General features: G+C 34.8%; 1 protein-coding gene and 1 pseudogene across 1 annotated transcript; both read right to left on the bottom strand.

Moving 5' to 3' along the window:
* Positions 1-889: 889 nt before the first annotated feature.
* On the bottom strand, positions 890-1747 carry LOC126080171 (olfactory receptor 4A5-like). Its single transcript, XM_049891452.1, has one exon. The coding sequence runs from the start codon at positions 1745-1747 to the stop codon at positions 890-892; it is 858 nt and encodes a 285-aa protein (XP_049747409.1).
* Positions 1748-15719: 13972 nt separating this feature from the next.
* On the bottom strand, positions 15720-16714 carry LOC126080170 (olfactory receptor 4A5-like; annotated as a pseudogene).
* Between the last annotated feature and the right edge of the window lie 1009 nt (positions 16715-17723).

Genomic DNA, 17723 nt, shown 5'->3' with positions numbered 1-17723 from the left:
GTCTATCATAGTCATAAGTACAATTTTCAGAATAAAATGGACCCTCTGGCAAAGATTTCCATTTCTATTGTTGCATGAAATGAATGCAGTGTTCACTTCCTCAAAGAAAAACCCTATGGGGCAATTCTACTCTGTTCTATAGGATCCCTATGAGTCAAAATCGGCAGCGGGTTTTTTTTTTTTTTTTTTGGTTTAGGACCTTTTACAGGACCATGAAACACTATGAGCAAGAAGGAGATGGGATACTGAAAAATAACAAAGGCTTCATCAGATATTTTAAATGACCTTGGAAGATAAATAAATCACCTTTATGAAAATATGACACCAAACAAAGCTGCTCTACTTCAGGAGATGATTTTCCGATTGGGGAAAGAAGCAAGATTGAGTCATTTTTCTGCCTATCTGCCTTGTTCATTCACATTCTTTTTGCATGTTTAGCCAAACCTTAACATGCTAACCAATATAGGCAAAACTACATATTGAAAATATTTTGCAGATATAAAAATAAATATATAAGCTTCTAAGTAATATGAGCCATGTTTGTATGGGGTAAAAGGAAACGTTTTCATATTTCAAAAATGTATTATTCTGAAATCAGCAATGAGCAGTATTAATTGTGAAAAAAGGATTAAGTTTATTTAAAAAAGAGATATGAGAAAACCTTCCATCAACTAAAATAGGTTTCTGGCATTAGCTGTAGTTTGTCATCACATACAACATAAATCTATAGACTCAAGAGAACTATTCTACACCAAAAAAAGTATGCTCATTTTCTTAGGAAATGAAAGTCTTAAAAATACATTTTCAACAAAATTAATCATTAGTGGTATCCTAATGAATATTTTGCATCATGCACAATCATGATGACATAAGGAAATATTTACCACAATTAAATAATTGCACACAGCTTCCCTGTAATCAACGGGATAGCAATGGAATTCAGTGTTTTGTTTTGTTTTCCTGGAAGGGACAGTTCTTTATTGAAAGTAGATGATGCATTTGCCTGTCCCCTCATTTTCTTTTTCTGGTAGAGTGCTTCTTCATGGAATTTTTCATTTCCACATCTCTCAGAGTATGGATAAAGGGATTCAACATGGGGTGAAACAATGCAAAACACAGCCAAGAATTTATCAATGGGTAAGGGGGAAGGAGGTTTCACACACAGAAAAATAAAAGGGACAAAGAAGATGACTACCACAGTGATGCGGGAGCCACACATGGCTAAGGCTTTGCCCTTCCACCCCTGATTAAGGTTCTTCAGGGACTGAAGAATGACTCCATAGGAGATGAGTGACAGCATAAAAATGACCACACATACTGTCCCGTCACTGGTGATCACGGTGAGACCAATGACATAGGTTTCAGTGCAGGCAGGTTTTAATAAGGGGTACATGTCACAACAGAAGTGGTCAGTGACTTTGGGACCACAGAAGGGAAGGTTGTAAACAAGGAGAAGGTGAAGTACTGCATGCACAAAACCTCCAACCCAAGTCACCAGCAGCAGCAGAACAGGCAACCGTTGGTTCATGATCATCATATAACCCAGGGGTTTGCAGATAGACACATAGCGGTCATAGGCCATGACCACCAGAAGTAAAATCTCAGAACCACCAAATAAGTATCCTATAAAAAGCTGGGTCAGACAAGGTTGGAAAGTAATGGTTTTCTTCTCATAAAGTAAGTCTATAATCCTATTTGGGGTAACTGTAGTAGAATAAACAGCATCCATAGAATAAACAGCATCCATAAGTGGTCAGTAGCCAAGAAAGAAGTACATACGGGTATCCAGTGTTGGGCTGACCACCACAGTCAAGACAATAAGTAGGTTGCCCACTATTGTCACAATGTAGATGAGCAAGAACACAACAAATAATATTTTCTGGCCTTGGAAACTCTGAGTGAGCCCCAAGAGGACAAACTCAGTCACATTGTTCTGTTGTTCCATATATTCTTCTATATGTCCTTATTTCAGACTTCAGGACAAATTTACCTGTAAATATAATGGCAACTAGTGACTTTATGAAATCTCCAGATAATTTGTTTATTCATGCAACAAATAGGCATTATTATTTATCAAGTTTCAGCCCTGTACAATATTTCAGGAACATAAGGCTGATTAAAATATGGTCCATAACCTCAGCAATCTTATCAAGTAATGAAAGACAAACAAGTATTTCAAAACATATGGGAAAAGAGCAGACTATGAAGCAATTAAGGTTACCACATGAACTCAAGACATCTAGTAGAAAACAAAATTGTGTATATATAGTTAGTAGTATTTAGAAAAATCAACTATAAATACAACAAAGTTTTAATACAAAAGTAAAGGAAGATTTATTTAATATTCACTTTCATGTTAGTAAATGAGATGTTTTCTGCATTCTAGGAATGGCAGAATCTTTTTAACTAATAACTGAAATCCCCAATGGGCATATTTCACAATTTTGAAAGATGTCACTGACAAGGCACTACTGAGCAACAAAGAAATAAGCATAAAACTATGTATAATACTATTACAAAATAAAATAAAAATAATTATATGAGCATGAATAAAACATGGAAAGATACAATTTTTGTTTTAAACAGTTTACTTTTTTGCTGGTGCTGTGTGTGCAGAAGTGAAAAAGATGAGAGAAGAGATTCCAAGGAAAAAAGAAAAACATCACACACACACATACACATACATGAACTATATCATAAATATCTTCAATATTAACCAAGCTTGATTTCTCTTAAAATAATCCTAGTAATGAGGTTCAGTTACTCTTGAAATTCCTAATGACGTTTGCTTCAATATCTGATGTCATAATTCTGCTGGATCTCCTCTTCACAATACATGAATTTTCTGTTTCTATGACCAAACCCTCTTTGAGCGAACTAGATTCCATCTCTTTATCACTCTTAAAATAGTCCTCCTGTAATTGTCCCCTCCATTTCCTACAGTAACAATTTTCCTCTCTATATTTATACAGTGTAGTTTCTCCTTTGTTTACGTAATTAATCCATCTACTCCATATCTATTTCAAGCAAGCAACCCAATTCTCTGTTCTTCTGTATAAAAACTTCTAGTTGCTAAGTCTACTGATCAATTTCTGTCCTCTTCTTACCCAACCTATGTTTGCTACAAATTGAAGTAATAACCTACTTGCATAAGTGTCATCTTAGGTGCTTGAAAGTCACTCATTCAAGGCTTACAGATTTACGTTATGCTCTAATTATTAACAAATAACAGAGCAATTCCATTGATCCTATTTGAGATTTACAAATCTGTGTCTGTTAGAATAACCCCCAAATACCCTTGAAATTAGTTTCTAAGAATACTGATCGTAGAGGAGGTAAATGTGCTCTAGATCTTTACACTGTGAAAATATCTAAAAGGGTATTACAAAATTAAGTCAACCTGCATATTTTTATCTATGACAAACATTCTCTAACGTGGCTCATTATCAAAATCACTCAGGAGGACTTTTAAAAGACTATGACTTTCCAAATCACACTACGAATGTACTCCTGCATAATAGAAACCCTAGTGAAGACTCTTATGTGTAAAAACACTTCCTGGGTTACCTGCATAATAAAACAGTCATTCTTTCTAAGTTCTGGATTGTTGTTCCTTCTCCCTTGTCCTAAAAGATAACAGCATCATACACTGATGCCGTCTCTGTGAACACAGAGAGTAAGATAGTACATGCACCATCACCTGAACTAGAAATATTTCTCTGTGGCCAAACTTTCCATGCTTCAGGAAGTCTGTCTCAATCTTTCATAAAATTCTTACCTTTTAAATTACTGGGACTTCTAATAGAAATATCAAAATTGTCCCCTAACCAAAAGAAGTCTGAATCTTCATTATAAGCAAACAGAGTCAAAAACCCAAATGCTGGCATAATTTGTTCTAAAAATTCAAATGTTAAATAAGTCGTATGAGGCTAAAAAAATAAATAAATAGTAAATTTTGCGGAAGAGAGGACTGAGAATAGTTTAGAAAAATATTTTGCATTTTGTGGTTTAGAAGTAAAATAGCCCTTAAAATAAAACACTTTGATACTCAATCTGTTATACTGGTCTGAGTTCTTACAACATAGTTAAACTTTGATTTGCCTGAAGGATGGAGTATAATCTCATTTTAATATTTCATTATGCTTTGGGTACAACATTTTAATTCCTGAAAAAAACAGCCATGTAAATACTCACATAGGCAAGCAGTCTCGATGGCAAGTTAAGAGATTTTGGGCATTTTATTTACATTTGAACTACAACAAATATTGTCAACTCATTTAATTGATGCATCTCAAAGGGTGAGGCTTCCATCATTAAATTCATTGGAACCTTAATCATAATTCTGAGAGTAGGTTCTGCATCTCACAGATACTACGAGAATAACCACCCATGTAAAATAAGACTTACAGGACCAGGTCCTCAGGGGAGAAAAATCACAAAAGTATAATCTGAGGTCAAATTATCCAAAAGGAGGAGTCCAGATTGGGAAGAATTTAAATATGTAAAAATTCTCCTTTTTAAATCATGACCTTCAAAATAGGCAAACATTTTGAATGTGTAATTTTAAGTTATACCTTTGCAGAGGACATCTGAACTTGCTCCCACTGGACAAAGACTATTGATTTCAGAACAAATCATTGAAAGTTTAATTCAAATATGTATAAAGCAGGGTTCTCACCTGTTATGGATTGAATTGTGTCCCTCACAAACATAAGTTGAAGTCCAAACACTTATGCTTGTGAATATGACTCTCTCTTTGTAAATAGGGTCTATGAAGATGTTATCAATTAGATTAATATGAGATTGCATTGGAATAGGGTGGGTCACACTGGTGATCTTATAAAAGAGAAGATACACAGAGACAAAGAGAGAGACATGAAAGACGGCATGTGATGCTGCAGTAGAAACTCAGTAATTCCTGGCGCTATTAGGAGCTTGGAGAGAAGAGTAGAACAGATCTCCATCAAAGCCTCAGAAGGAATCAAAACCGTTGACACCCTGATCCTGAACCACCACCTCCAAAACTGGGACTAACTTTCTGTTGTTTAAAACCATCTACTTTGCAGAATTTTGTTATGGCAGTCCTAGGAAAGTAATATATCACACTAGCAGTAAGAGTCTTGAGTTCGTCACAGAGTTTCAGACAGGCAAATTGGTAAAATCTGTATTGACCGTGAAAAAGAAGCATAAAAAAATTAAAAGAATAGCTTGAAATCTAGGAACTCTGAGTCTTATCTCACAGCCCTATCTGAGGAAAACATTACCAACTGTTTCTTTTACTTCAAGGAACTCTGTTCCTGTGGGAGGAGGAAGTTCCATCACTTGGAAATAGTCACAAAGAGAAAGAAAATTTGTAGAAATTGTAGAGTTCTGGTTGCCTTCTTTATATATTCTACTCCCTTCGCCTCAGTGTTAGACTTTATATTTCCAGGGAAATCAATAGTCTCAGATTTAAAAAAATTAAATTTCCCAGCATTCTTTGAAAATCAAGGTAACCCATAAGATACAAGTTAAAGTCATTAAGTGAGACACGCAGGAAGTGGAATGATTCAATTGGAAGCCAAACTCCTTTTTACCCTTCCTCCTTGATGCTTCCCTAGATCTCAGACAAGTTGTTCAGAGCTCCAACAGCCATCCTGTGACCACGAGCATACCACAAGAATGGAAGTGAAGAGATTGAGAGGTGAGTCTTTCTACTCTATTCTTTTTCAAGATTGCTTAGGCAATTAAGAGCCCTTGACAGTTCCATGTATATTTGAGGATTGATGTTTTCATTTCTGTAAAGAAGGCTGTTGGAATTTTGGGAAGGGGGTGTTTCCTGGAATTTATAAACTGCTTTAGGTAGTACTGACATCTTGACAATACTGAGTCCTCCAATCCAGGAGCATGAAATATCCTTCCACTTATTTAAGTCATGTTTAATCAATTTTAGTACTCTTTTACACCTTTCTGTGTGCAAGTCTTCTTAAAATTATTCCTAGGAATTATGTTATTTTAGATGACATTGTAAAAGGGAATTTTTTTCTTTAATTCATCTTTAGTATGTTCATTACTGATGCAGAAAAATTCAACTTACATGCATGAGCACAATTTTTCCCAGAGATAATCTTAAAGTTTTAAATCTTAAACCAAAACTATGCCCTGAAGTCTTCTTTGAACCACAGAATAGATCATTTTAATTAGTAAATTACCTCTGCTTTGAGCATTGTGTGCTTTTAAAGAATGATCTCTATGAGATCATATTTACAAATGGCAACTCAAAACATTGGATGGGAAACTTAAGCAGCAGTTAGTTTAAGATAATGGTAGTAGAATAATGTGGAAATGGTAACTAGCAAGTAAGGTAGCAGAATTTGAATAATGTAACTAATGTCACTGATATGTACATGGTAAAAAAATTAAAAAGATGTATCTTTGGCTCAGTATACTTTCTCCAAAATAAAGAAACTTAAAAAAAATAAAATAACATGGAAGTCAAGCGTTAATAATTGCTGAGTAGAAGAATTCAGTGTCCATAAGCATTTGAAAATAACTCAGTCACCTACTCTGTATTTCATTTATAGACAGAAAATCAAAACTCTACCTTGTTAAGGTTACAGTTCTTTTAGATCTTTGTTACCAGCAGCCCACAAACCATCTTAATTGCTCTTGAGAATGTGTGCTGAAGGATTCTGTGGCATGTCGCAGTTCTCCTTCAGGCTACTCAGTCGTGACAGCAAAGAAAATTGCTACATATATCGATGGTTCCCCACTACATAATTTCCCTGTGTAAAAAAATCTTTATTGTCAAAAATTACACGGGTGTGTCTATTTAAAAGTCAAAACACTTAGCTTAAGTTTTTTAAATATTTCATAAAATTTTATTAGCCAATATCCATAAAAGGGTGCTTAAATTGACAATTACCTGTATTTCATTCCGAAGAAATTAATATTTTTATATTGGAATATAATTATAGATATAAATTCCATTTTGGAATTCATTTTAAGGAAATGATAAAAAATTCACTGCAATTTATACTGCAAGAAGAATATGTATACAAATATCTCAACATTAAATTGGATTATAAAAGTCAACCCAAATTCCTATAATAATTCTAAAACTGGAAGTTATACTTTGTAGAATAAAATTCTGGTAATGATCATCTGACTCTAAAGCTTTATAATAACCAATAAAGATAAAAGTAAAGTGATAGTATGGCAATGGAGAAGAGAAAGGAAATGTGGGACTATTCTATTTATCACAAAGTCCTCGTAGAACATTCACCAAAATAGACAATATTCTAGCACAAACAAGTTGCAATACATTTCAGAGGACTTATATCATACAAAAATATGTGTAATAATAACATTCAACTAGAAAATTTGATTTAAAAAGTAACTATACACTCACCAATTATTTACAAATTAAAAACCACAGTTCTTAATAAGCTATGGATTGAAGAAAAATTGCAATGAAAATGAGAATATATGATCTACTGTAATATAATAAAAAATACTAAAATTTGTTGGTTGTGGCCTAGCACTTACAGAGAAATATGTAGCTTTAATTGCAAATATTAGAAAACAGGGAAGATTATAAAAAAAATCAGCTAGCTACTATCTCAAGAAGCTAGAAAGGAAAGAGCAAAATAAACCTGGAAAATATTGTAGAATTGAAACAGTAAATTTAAGAGAATCATTAACATAGAAATTAATTTAAACATAGAGAAAATATATAAAACTAAAACTCACTGCTGTCGAGTCGATTCCGACTCATAGCGACCCTATAGGACAGAGTAGAACTGCCCCATAGAGTTTCCAAGGAGCACCCGGTGGATTTGAACTGCCGACCTCTTGGTTAGCAGCCATAGCACTTAACCACTACGCCACCGTCATATAAAACCAGGAGTTGGTTTTTGACAAGACTAATAAAGTGAAATGAATTTTAAAAAATAAGAGGAAAAGCAAACCATGAGATTTGGTAGAGAAAAAAATGCCATCACTGCAGATTCTTTTATTTTAAAAGGATAATAAATGATATTATGCATAGATATATGCCAATAGTTTTGCCAACTGAGAAGTGGAGGAAACCTTTGAAAAATTTAACTTTCTGAATGCACAATTAAAAATCATAATAACATGATACCTATTAAATTAAATGATACTTTCATTTCTCCCCCTCCCCCAAAAAAATCCATTCACATATACCTTTATCAATGAATTCTACTCAGCATTTCAGCAAAAAATCCTCTTGGGACAAAAGAAAGTTAAAATAATTTCAAACTAATTTTCTACACACAGCATAACTCTTAAGCAAAGATAAAAAAAAGGAGTTACAAGATTTTGTAAAAATTCATCAACATAGCGTCAAAATTTCTCAAATATTATTTAAAAATTCAAATACAGCCATATATTTTTTTTTAAATCTAATATGGCAAAATAGGTTTTATTTTAAGAATATATGTTTGAAATAAATTAATGTAATTCAATTGACTACAGGAAGGACCATAGCCTTTCGCTTGCCACTGTTTTGAAAAGTACTGTCTATTTTGGTTATCTTGCATTCTCTCCCATTGTATGTCATGCATGGGGAAGAGAGAACATGACTCCAGTTCATGTATCTTTAAATACAGAAAAACAATAATATAAGGGCTGTACAAAATGAACTGTACCCAACAATCCTCATCCATACCTGATATGGACTTAGAAATTCAGGTCCTTAACTTTAAGCTGATGCCCTGATGGGATAGATGTTGGTGACGAGGATGAGTGTACCTTGCCTGTGTGAGTATGTGTGTTATTGTGACCATAGTTGAAGTGGTAAGAATTGTACTTCTAAAGGTAGACACAACATCTTCTATCTTATGCTTTTCTGCATGTTACATTACCAACAACCCAAAGATATATTGTCAATTTCTTCACCCTTATCAATCTGGACAAGTCTATGGTTGGTTGAATACTAGAATAAGACAGAATGTTGAGCCTTTTGGGGGTTAGACCTTACCTAGCCTGGCAGCTTCTGCCTTCTACCTCTGAAAGGCATGAGTAGCCGTTTTAGGAGTCTAACAAGCTTGCTGGAGAAATCTTCTCTACGTAGGTCTACATGGAGAAGAAAAGGGTTCCACCAGAGCCCAGTCTTCAAGCCATTCTTGCAAGAGCACTATTTGTATGAGTGAAGTTATATTAGCCCCACTGTAAGTACAGCCATTAGTAGAATATCAAACATTGAACTAGCTCCATGCCATATGGAGCAAAATTGATCAGTCAAGTCCTGCCTAAATTTCTAACCCAATAAAAAATGTGAGATAAACATATATATATATATATATATATATATATATATATGGTTTTTTAAGCCACGAAGTTTTAGGGTAGTTGGTGATGCATCAATGCATAACTAGAACAGGAGAAATGAGTAAAGAGATTCTAAAATACATATTGAAACGAAAAGGTCCTGCAGCTACAATAATCTTGAAAATAAAAATGGTAGAACAACACTACATGATTTTAGGATTTACTACAAAACAAATGTAATTAATACTCTGTTATGCTGTTGCACAATTATACAAATAGTTGAACAAAATTGACCACAGAGTCTAGAAATAGAACCACACATACATGCTCGTGTATTTTCAACAAAGTTTCATTAAATTCAATAGGGAAGAGAAAGACTTTCAAGGAATGTGTATTCGAACAACTGGATATCCATATTAAAAAAAGAATCATGTGAATCCAGCCTATATTACGTCCTAGACAGATGCACCACGCCATCTCTCTATAGAAAAGACCCAAAAAACTAAGGAAAACAGATGCAAACATCAATCCTGGAACTTCAACCATCAAATGAAGGGATAAGGAATTAGGTCAATTGCTGTATGCAAGAAGATATTGACAGAAAACAGGGAACTAGGAGAGACATGAAGTGGAGGTCCCCAGTCAAATAATATGGAACAGTGTTGCCATCTTAAAGCACACCCAACAATGACCCCAGACAGGGAAGTTGGGAAGCAACTCCAAGGAGCTCACAACAGGATACAGAACACTTCATAACCAGAAAAACAAGGTTTTTCACACCTCACCCTTCTGCCCCATATGCTGCTTCCTCCCCTTTACCTGGGCCCCCTCCCAGCTGCCAAGGCTAGAGCATCCCTGACATTCAGGCAAACCTCCACTCCAGACTCCCATTGCACATGCCTTCCCACCACTCGACCAACAGCTGAGTGCTGGCAAGTGAGCCTGTACCACAACCCATCTGACACCCCATCCATCTGGTGAGGGGCTGTGAATGTTCCCACACTTCTGGACAACATCAGAAGGCAAACAGCACCCACCCAGACCACCTTTACCCACCTCACCAAATCAGTGTAGAAAGAAGTGGGCTCACCCTGCCTGCTGCTCCTCTGCCCACCAGACAAGGTGGCGAGAGCTACTGCGCCCACAACAAGCAAGCAGCAAGCAAGCGCAATCTACCCAATTTGACATCAAAACAAAAGAGAAAAAAACAGGATGAAACAAACAAATATACAATCAATAAATTAAATAAGACCTTAATGTCTCAGAGAAAGCAGGACAAGATGGTTCCAGCAAGTGACCAAAATAAAAAATCAGATAAAGTTCCAGTAGAAGAAAAGGCAGTGGAACTACATGATAATTCAAAATACTAATACAGCTTTCCAAGATATTAGGAAGGAGATTAAAAAAAAAAAAAGGAAAAAATACACAAAATCATGAAAAAAGAAAATAGATGAAACCAATGATAACATAGCCAAAAGAAGAGAAAACACAGACAAGAAAATAGAAGAATTCAGGAAAATAATACAAGAACAAAACATCACAATGAAAAAACAATTAGAAATCATGCAAAAAAGACAACTAGAAATCAGAAAGATACCAAAGGTTCAGAAATAGACAACTCAATAGAAGTCTTCAGAAGCAAATTTGAAACAATAGAAGACAGAATCAGTGATATTGAAGACAAAAATATGGACACCACTCTGAGGAAAAATTAGAGAAAACAATGAAGAAAAATTAAGAATTATGTGGGACACAATCAAGAGCAAAAATGTGCACATGATTGGATTTCCAGAGGAGGGGTAGAAAGTGGAAAACACAGAGAAGATTGTTGAAGATGTGCTGACAGAAAACTTCCAAAATAGCATGAAAGAAGAAAAACTGACCATCCAATAAGCTCAAAGAACTCCATAAAGGATGGACTCCAAAAGAAAGTCACCGTGATATATTATAATTACACTTGCCAAAACCAAAGACAAAGAAAGAACCCAGAAAGGAGCACTAGAAAAACAAAAAGTCACTTACAAAGAGGAAAAATAAGGTTAAACTCTAATTGCTTGGCAAGAATAATCCAGGCAAGAAGGTGATGGGGTGACATGTATAAAACCTTGAATTAATAAAACTACCTACCAAGAGTAATATATCCTGCAAAACTCTCCAGTAAAATACCAAAATTAGTTCTTATCCAGGTGAACAGAAATTCAGGGAATTCTAAAAAACCAAACCAAACTTACAAGGAATATTAAAGTGACACATTTTTTTAGAGAACCAACATCAGACAACAACCAGAGTCTAGGACATAGGTCAGTATCAGCCAGATACCAACCTAGGTAAAGAACTCTCAATAATAAAACAAAGCTAAAGACTCAGAACGGAAAACAGAAACGTCAATCAGTAAACGATGACAATGTCAAAACAATAAAAAGGAGAATAAATGAGGTACGTACAGAACATTCGGATGGAAACGATGTCAAGGCAATATCAAGTAACGAGCAACTGATTCAGAGTTAGGAAGATAAGGGTTAATTTCACGGAAACCACATAGAAAGTTAACAAACCTAACCATCCAAATAAAAAAAAGAAGAAACACATAAAGACTCGGTAAACACAAAATCTATAATAATGAAAGAAAAGAAAAGAAAATCCACAAACAAAAGGAACTCAGCACAGGAAAGTAGGAGGAACAAAGAAAACATAAGAAAAGCACAGTATGACAGCAATAAACTCATACCCATCTATCAATAATTACACGGAATATAAATTGGTTAAATGCATCCATAAAGAGACAGAGGATGGCAGAATGAATTTTTTAAAAAAGATTCATCAGTGTACTGTCTACAAGAGACATATCATTGACAAAATGACATAAATATACTAAACATAAAAAGACAAAAAAAATATATCAAGCAAACAGTAACCAAAAAGGGTAGGAGTGCCAATATTACTCTTAGATAAAATAAACTTTAAGGCAAAGTCAATCATAAAGACAAGGGAGTACATTATATAATGATTAAAATGACAATCAAATATGTATACACTCAATGACAGGGTTCCAAAATACATAAAACAAACTCTCAGAGCAAGGAGAAGAGAAATACTTAGTTCCACAATAATAGTAGAAGACTTCAACACACCGCTCTATAAAGGACAAAACATCTAGAAAGAAACAGCAAAAATACAGCTCTAAAGGCCATGATCACTGAACTTTACCTCATAGACATATATAGAACACTCCACCAAACAGCAGCAAAATGTGCATTTTTTCCAATGCACTTGAAACATTCTTGAGAATAGGCCACATTTTAAGACAAAAAAAACCCTCGATAAAATCTAAAACATCAAAATAATAGAAAACATTCTCTCTAATCCCAACACCATAAAAGTAGACATCAACAAGAATAATAGCAAGGGAAAAAATCAAATACATGAAACCTGAATGACATCTTGCTTAAAAACCACTGGCTAATAGAAGAAATCAAACAGGGAATCAAAAAATTCCTAGAATCAAATGAGAATGTAAACATATCATACCGAACCATTTGAGAAACAGCAAAGGCAGTGTTCAGAGGTCAATTTATAGCAATGAATGCACACATCAAAATAGAAAACACCAAAATCAAAATGTTAGCTCTACAACTCAAACAAACAGAAAGGGAATAGCAAAAAGAGGACACAGTCAACAGAAGAACAGAAATAGTATAGACCAGAAATAAATGAAATATCAGAAAAAAAAAATAGAAATAATCAACAAGACCAAAAGTTAGTTCTTTGAAACGATAAAAAAAATTCAGCAAACCGTTGGCAAGCTGACAAAAGAAAAACAGGAGAGGAAACAAATAACCCAAAGAAGATGAGAAAAGAGACATTACAACAAACCTAACTAAAATAAAGAAGATCAGAACAGAACACTATGAAAAATTGTACTCCAACAAATTTGAGAAACTAGAGGAAATGGACGAATTTCTAGAAACACACTACCTACCTAAATGAACAAAAACTGAGATAGAAAATTTGAAAAATGCATAACAAGAGAAGAGATAGAATGGGGTTAAAAAAAAAAAAAACTCCCAACAAATAAAAGCCCTGGCCTGGACAGTTTCACTGGAGAATTCTACCAAATATTCGAGAAGAGCTCACACCATTACTATTTATTCAAACTATTTCAGAGCAAAGAAATGAAGGAAACCTCCCAAATTCATTCTATAAAGCCAGTGAAACCCTGGTACCAAAACCAGCAAAACACATACATTTAAAATATATAACAGTACAGACCAAATTTTATCTCTCATGTACATAAAAGCAAAAATGCTTAGCAAAATTCCAGCCAATAGAATTCATTGTCATATTAAAAAAGTAATACAGTACTACCAAGTGGGATTCATACTGGGTATACAAGGATGGTTCAACATTAGAAAATCAATCAACATAATCCATCATACCAATAGGACTAAAGAAAAAAATCACATGATAACACAATTGACATTTGATAAAAACCCAACACTTACTCCTGATAAAAACTCTCAATAAAATAGGAAAGTAGAGAAATTCCTCAACATAATAAAGGACATCTATACAAAACCAAAAGCCAACATCATTCTCAATGGAGAGAGGCTGAAAGCATTCCCCCGAAGACACAAACAAGACATGGAGGCCCTTTATCACCACTCCTATTTAACCTAGTGCTTGAAGTCCTAGCTAGAGCAATAAGGCAAGAAAAAGAGATAATGTCATCTAAATTGAAAATGAATTGGTAAAACTATCCCTATTCACAGATGATATGATCCTACACATAGACAATACCAAATATTCCATAAGGAAACTACTAGAATAAGAAAGTCTAGACAATATGCTTTGTGGATACATACAGAGTTAAACTATTTTTAGCTATGATTAAAAAATTAGGAATGAGATTGCTTCTGAGAAGAGGTGGAAAATGGCAATAGAGAGGCACAATCAGGTAGTTTCAATGATTTTGATAATATTCTAAGTAAGAGGCTACAAGATTTATAAAGAATTGCCTATGTTGTTGGATACAGATGAAAAATTATGCACTAAAACTTAAAAATAAGAGAAGTTCCAAAGTCTTTCTTTTAGTTAGAAAAGTAAACTCTTGTTAAGCATAGATAATGTTCCATATTACACTGAGAAAGTTCTTTCTGCTTTCTGGTTTTGGGCAGTTTCTGGATGGGCTGCAGGCTGAGAGAAAAAAAAATTTTTTTTATTAACTTTTATTAAGCTTCAAGTGAACGTTTACAAATCCAATCAGTCTGTCACATATAAGTTTACATACATCTCACTCCCTACTCCCACTTGCTCTCCCCCTCTTGAGTCAGCCCTTTCAGTCTCTCCTTTCGTGACAATTTTGCCAGCTTCCCTCTCTCTCTATCCTCCCATCCCCTCTCCAGACAAGAGTTGCCAACACAATCTCAAGTGTCCACCTGATATAATTAGCTCACTCTTCATCAGCGTCTCTCTCCCACCCGCTGACCAGTCCCTTTCATGTCTGATGAGTTGTCTTTGGGGATGGTTCCTGTCCTGTGCCAACAGAAGGTCTGGGGACCATGGCCGCCGGGATTGAAAAAAACAAAATTTTGTTTTTACCAAAACAGATCATCACTAAGTCTCTCTACATAAAAAATATTTAAGTTTAATACAACTTTTAGGAAACATGCTGCTTATGCAAAATAACACATTTCTTTCCATATCTTCAATTTCATGAAGATAAAAACAGAAGCTCTATGTAATCTTTTCAGAATCATAAAAAATGCACATAATAACTAAAGAGGAAAATATAAATATGTTTATAACTTAGATTAGTGTTATTTTTAAATCCAAAGTGAAAGAGTAGTATCTGACCTCTAATCAAGACTTAGAATGAGTTTTCTTCATCAACCCCATCCCATCTATCAAAATTGTTCACTGATGGTGTCTCAAAACAAACACAATATCATGTCCCACTAAAATATGCAGAATTGTAAATACATAGACACTGCCCAGAGGAACAGAAATAATCTTAAACACAAAATGCATAGTGGAGCTAAAAAAAGCTGTTGTGCTCATACAATAATGAACCATAAAATTTTAAAAGCACACCCTTGGCCTCAAAAATTTGTTCTAAGTGTTGACCAAATTGTTTTCTCATTAACTTGGATGATAGAAAATTTTTGAATGTAATCTGGTTTTTTTTTTTTGTCTTTTTAAAAGGAAAAAAAATATTTTTTTCTAAGTCCTGCTTCAGTATATACTGAGAAAAATAAAATTATAATGTGAGCTTAGTTTTATTTTTTTTATATAACAGGAAAAATACTTATGCCATTTATCCAGGCTCTAGAATGCCTCTATTCGTTTAACTGTAATGTCAAAGAATCATTCATTCTACATTTTGGATGCCTTTGTATCAGTAAAGAGAAGTATTCCTAGAGAATCCACTGAATTGACTTAATTGTTCATTATGATAATTTTTGCCTATTTCTTGCTTTAGAACTAGCAATGATATTTTCAGTGTGGATGCAAATTCTTATTCTACCTGTGGTTAACTTTCTACTCCAGATTTTTTCCATAGCATTTTTCATCTCAGAATTTCTCAGGGTATATATCAGAGGATTCAACATGGGAGTGATAACTGTATAAACCACAGTTATAGATTTGTCAGTGGGAAAGTTGGAAACAGGTCTAACATACATGAAAATACAGGGAACAAAGAAAAGGACAACCACTGTGATGTGGGAGCTGCAGGTAGACAGGGCTTTGCGCCTCCCCTCCTGACTGTGAGTCTTCAGAGAGCATAGGATGACTCCATATGAGATTAGTAAAAGGATAAAAATTACCATACAGACAGCTCCTCCACTGGCAAGAACAGTGAGTCCTATAAAATTGGTATCAGAGCAAGCAAGTTCCAATAACGGGTACATGTCACACATGAAGTGATCAATGACATTGGGGCCACAGAAGGGGAGGCTGTACACAAGAGAAGTTGAACTACAGAGTGCAAAAAACCTCCAACCCAGGCCACCACCAGCAACAGAATGCACACCTGTCGATTCATGATGGTCAAGTAATGCAGTGGCTTACAGATGGCCACATAGCGGTCATAGGCCACTGCCACCAGAAGAAAGACCTCAGAACCACTAAATAAGTGTTGTATAAAGAGTTGGCCCATGCAAGCTGGGAAAGAAATAGTCTTTTTATCACAGAGTAAGTGTCCAATCATTTTGGGGGAAACAGTAGTGGAATAAACAGCATCCATGAGTGACAGATAGGCAAGGAAGAAGTACATGGGAGAGCCCAGGGAGGGACTGACAATAACAGTCATGACAATAAGTAGGTTGCCCACCATTGTCACAATGTAGATGAGCAAAAACATGGTAAATAACACTTTTTGGCCCTCAGGATCCTGAGTGAATCCCAGGAGGACAAATTCTGTTACATTGTTTCTGTGTCCCATTTACTCTTCTACAAGACCTGTTTCAGAGATGAGAGCTCAGGAGAACAAGACCTGTAATAAAATCACGAAGACAATTATGAGTATGTCCATTAGGTCATGGAGCACTTCTTCACTATTAATCTACAGTGGCTTATACATAATAAACATTTAGAAATACCTACTGAGTTTCTCTTCCAAAGATCCTAATATATCTTCCCTTAACAATTCTACTTCTTCTCAGATGACTGCTTTGAGCCTACAAATAAGAGATTCTATCTCTAAATCTCAGTGGGTCTTGTGTAGAGAAAATCAATCAGAGGCCCAAGAGCCATTCATTCGTTTAACAATCCTTTAAAAAATGACAGTGCTTGGTACAGAAGTCAACAATGACAGAGAGGGAAAAGATTTCTGCCCTGAAGAAACTTATTATCTGGTGTTGAAAATAAACTCTAAACAAGTTGGTAATATTTGTGGTGAGTACCTTTACAATAGGATCTATATAGCACCAAAAACAACCCCTCTTCAGGAATATCTCACTAAATTTTACAATATTCCATTATTAGAAGTTCAGTCTTTTCTGCCTCAAGTGTTTTTCACTCTTTATGAATCTCTCATTAAATTTGAAGAGGCTGGACTTTGTAATGTATCGGATAACTACAAAATTATTTGGTATATTATTCTGTAGCAACTATTTGGACATAGATTGTCTCTTCTTGAGGATCCATAATACCTTCCATTTTCTCCTTGCTTATTCCACAACTAGTAACAATCTTCTGTACTCTATTGACACGCAGTCAGTACTTTGAGTTGGTAGTATTTGTGGTGAGTATGCTTACAATATGATCTATATTTTCAGCAAACATTTCTGAACTGAACTTAACTGACACATAGCAATTAACAACTAGTACGTTAGGAACCAGTATTTTTCAAATCCATTGCAGGTGAGCTTGGTAACCGTGGGAGAGAAAATAAACACTGTAAACAGAGGTAGAAAACAACAGAAGAGGATTTTACATACAATACTTCTTAC

Source organism: Elephas maximus, chromosome 7, assembly GCF_024166365.1.
Source record: "Elephas maximus indicus isolate mEleMax1 chromosome 7, mEleMax1 primary haplotype, whole genome shotgun sequence".
Lineage (NCBI taxonomy): Eukaryota > Metazoa > Chordata > Mammalia > Proboscidea > Elephantidae > Elephas > Elephas maximus.
This window is presented reverse-complemented; position numbering and strand designations above follow the sequence as displayed.

What these genes read in the sequence shown, in the direction of transcription:
- LOC126080171 (XM_049891452.1), bottom strand. Translation starts at nt 1,747, where the DNA reads ATGGATGCTGTTTATTCTATGGATGCTGTTTATTCTACTACAGTTACC.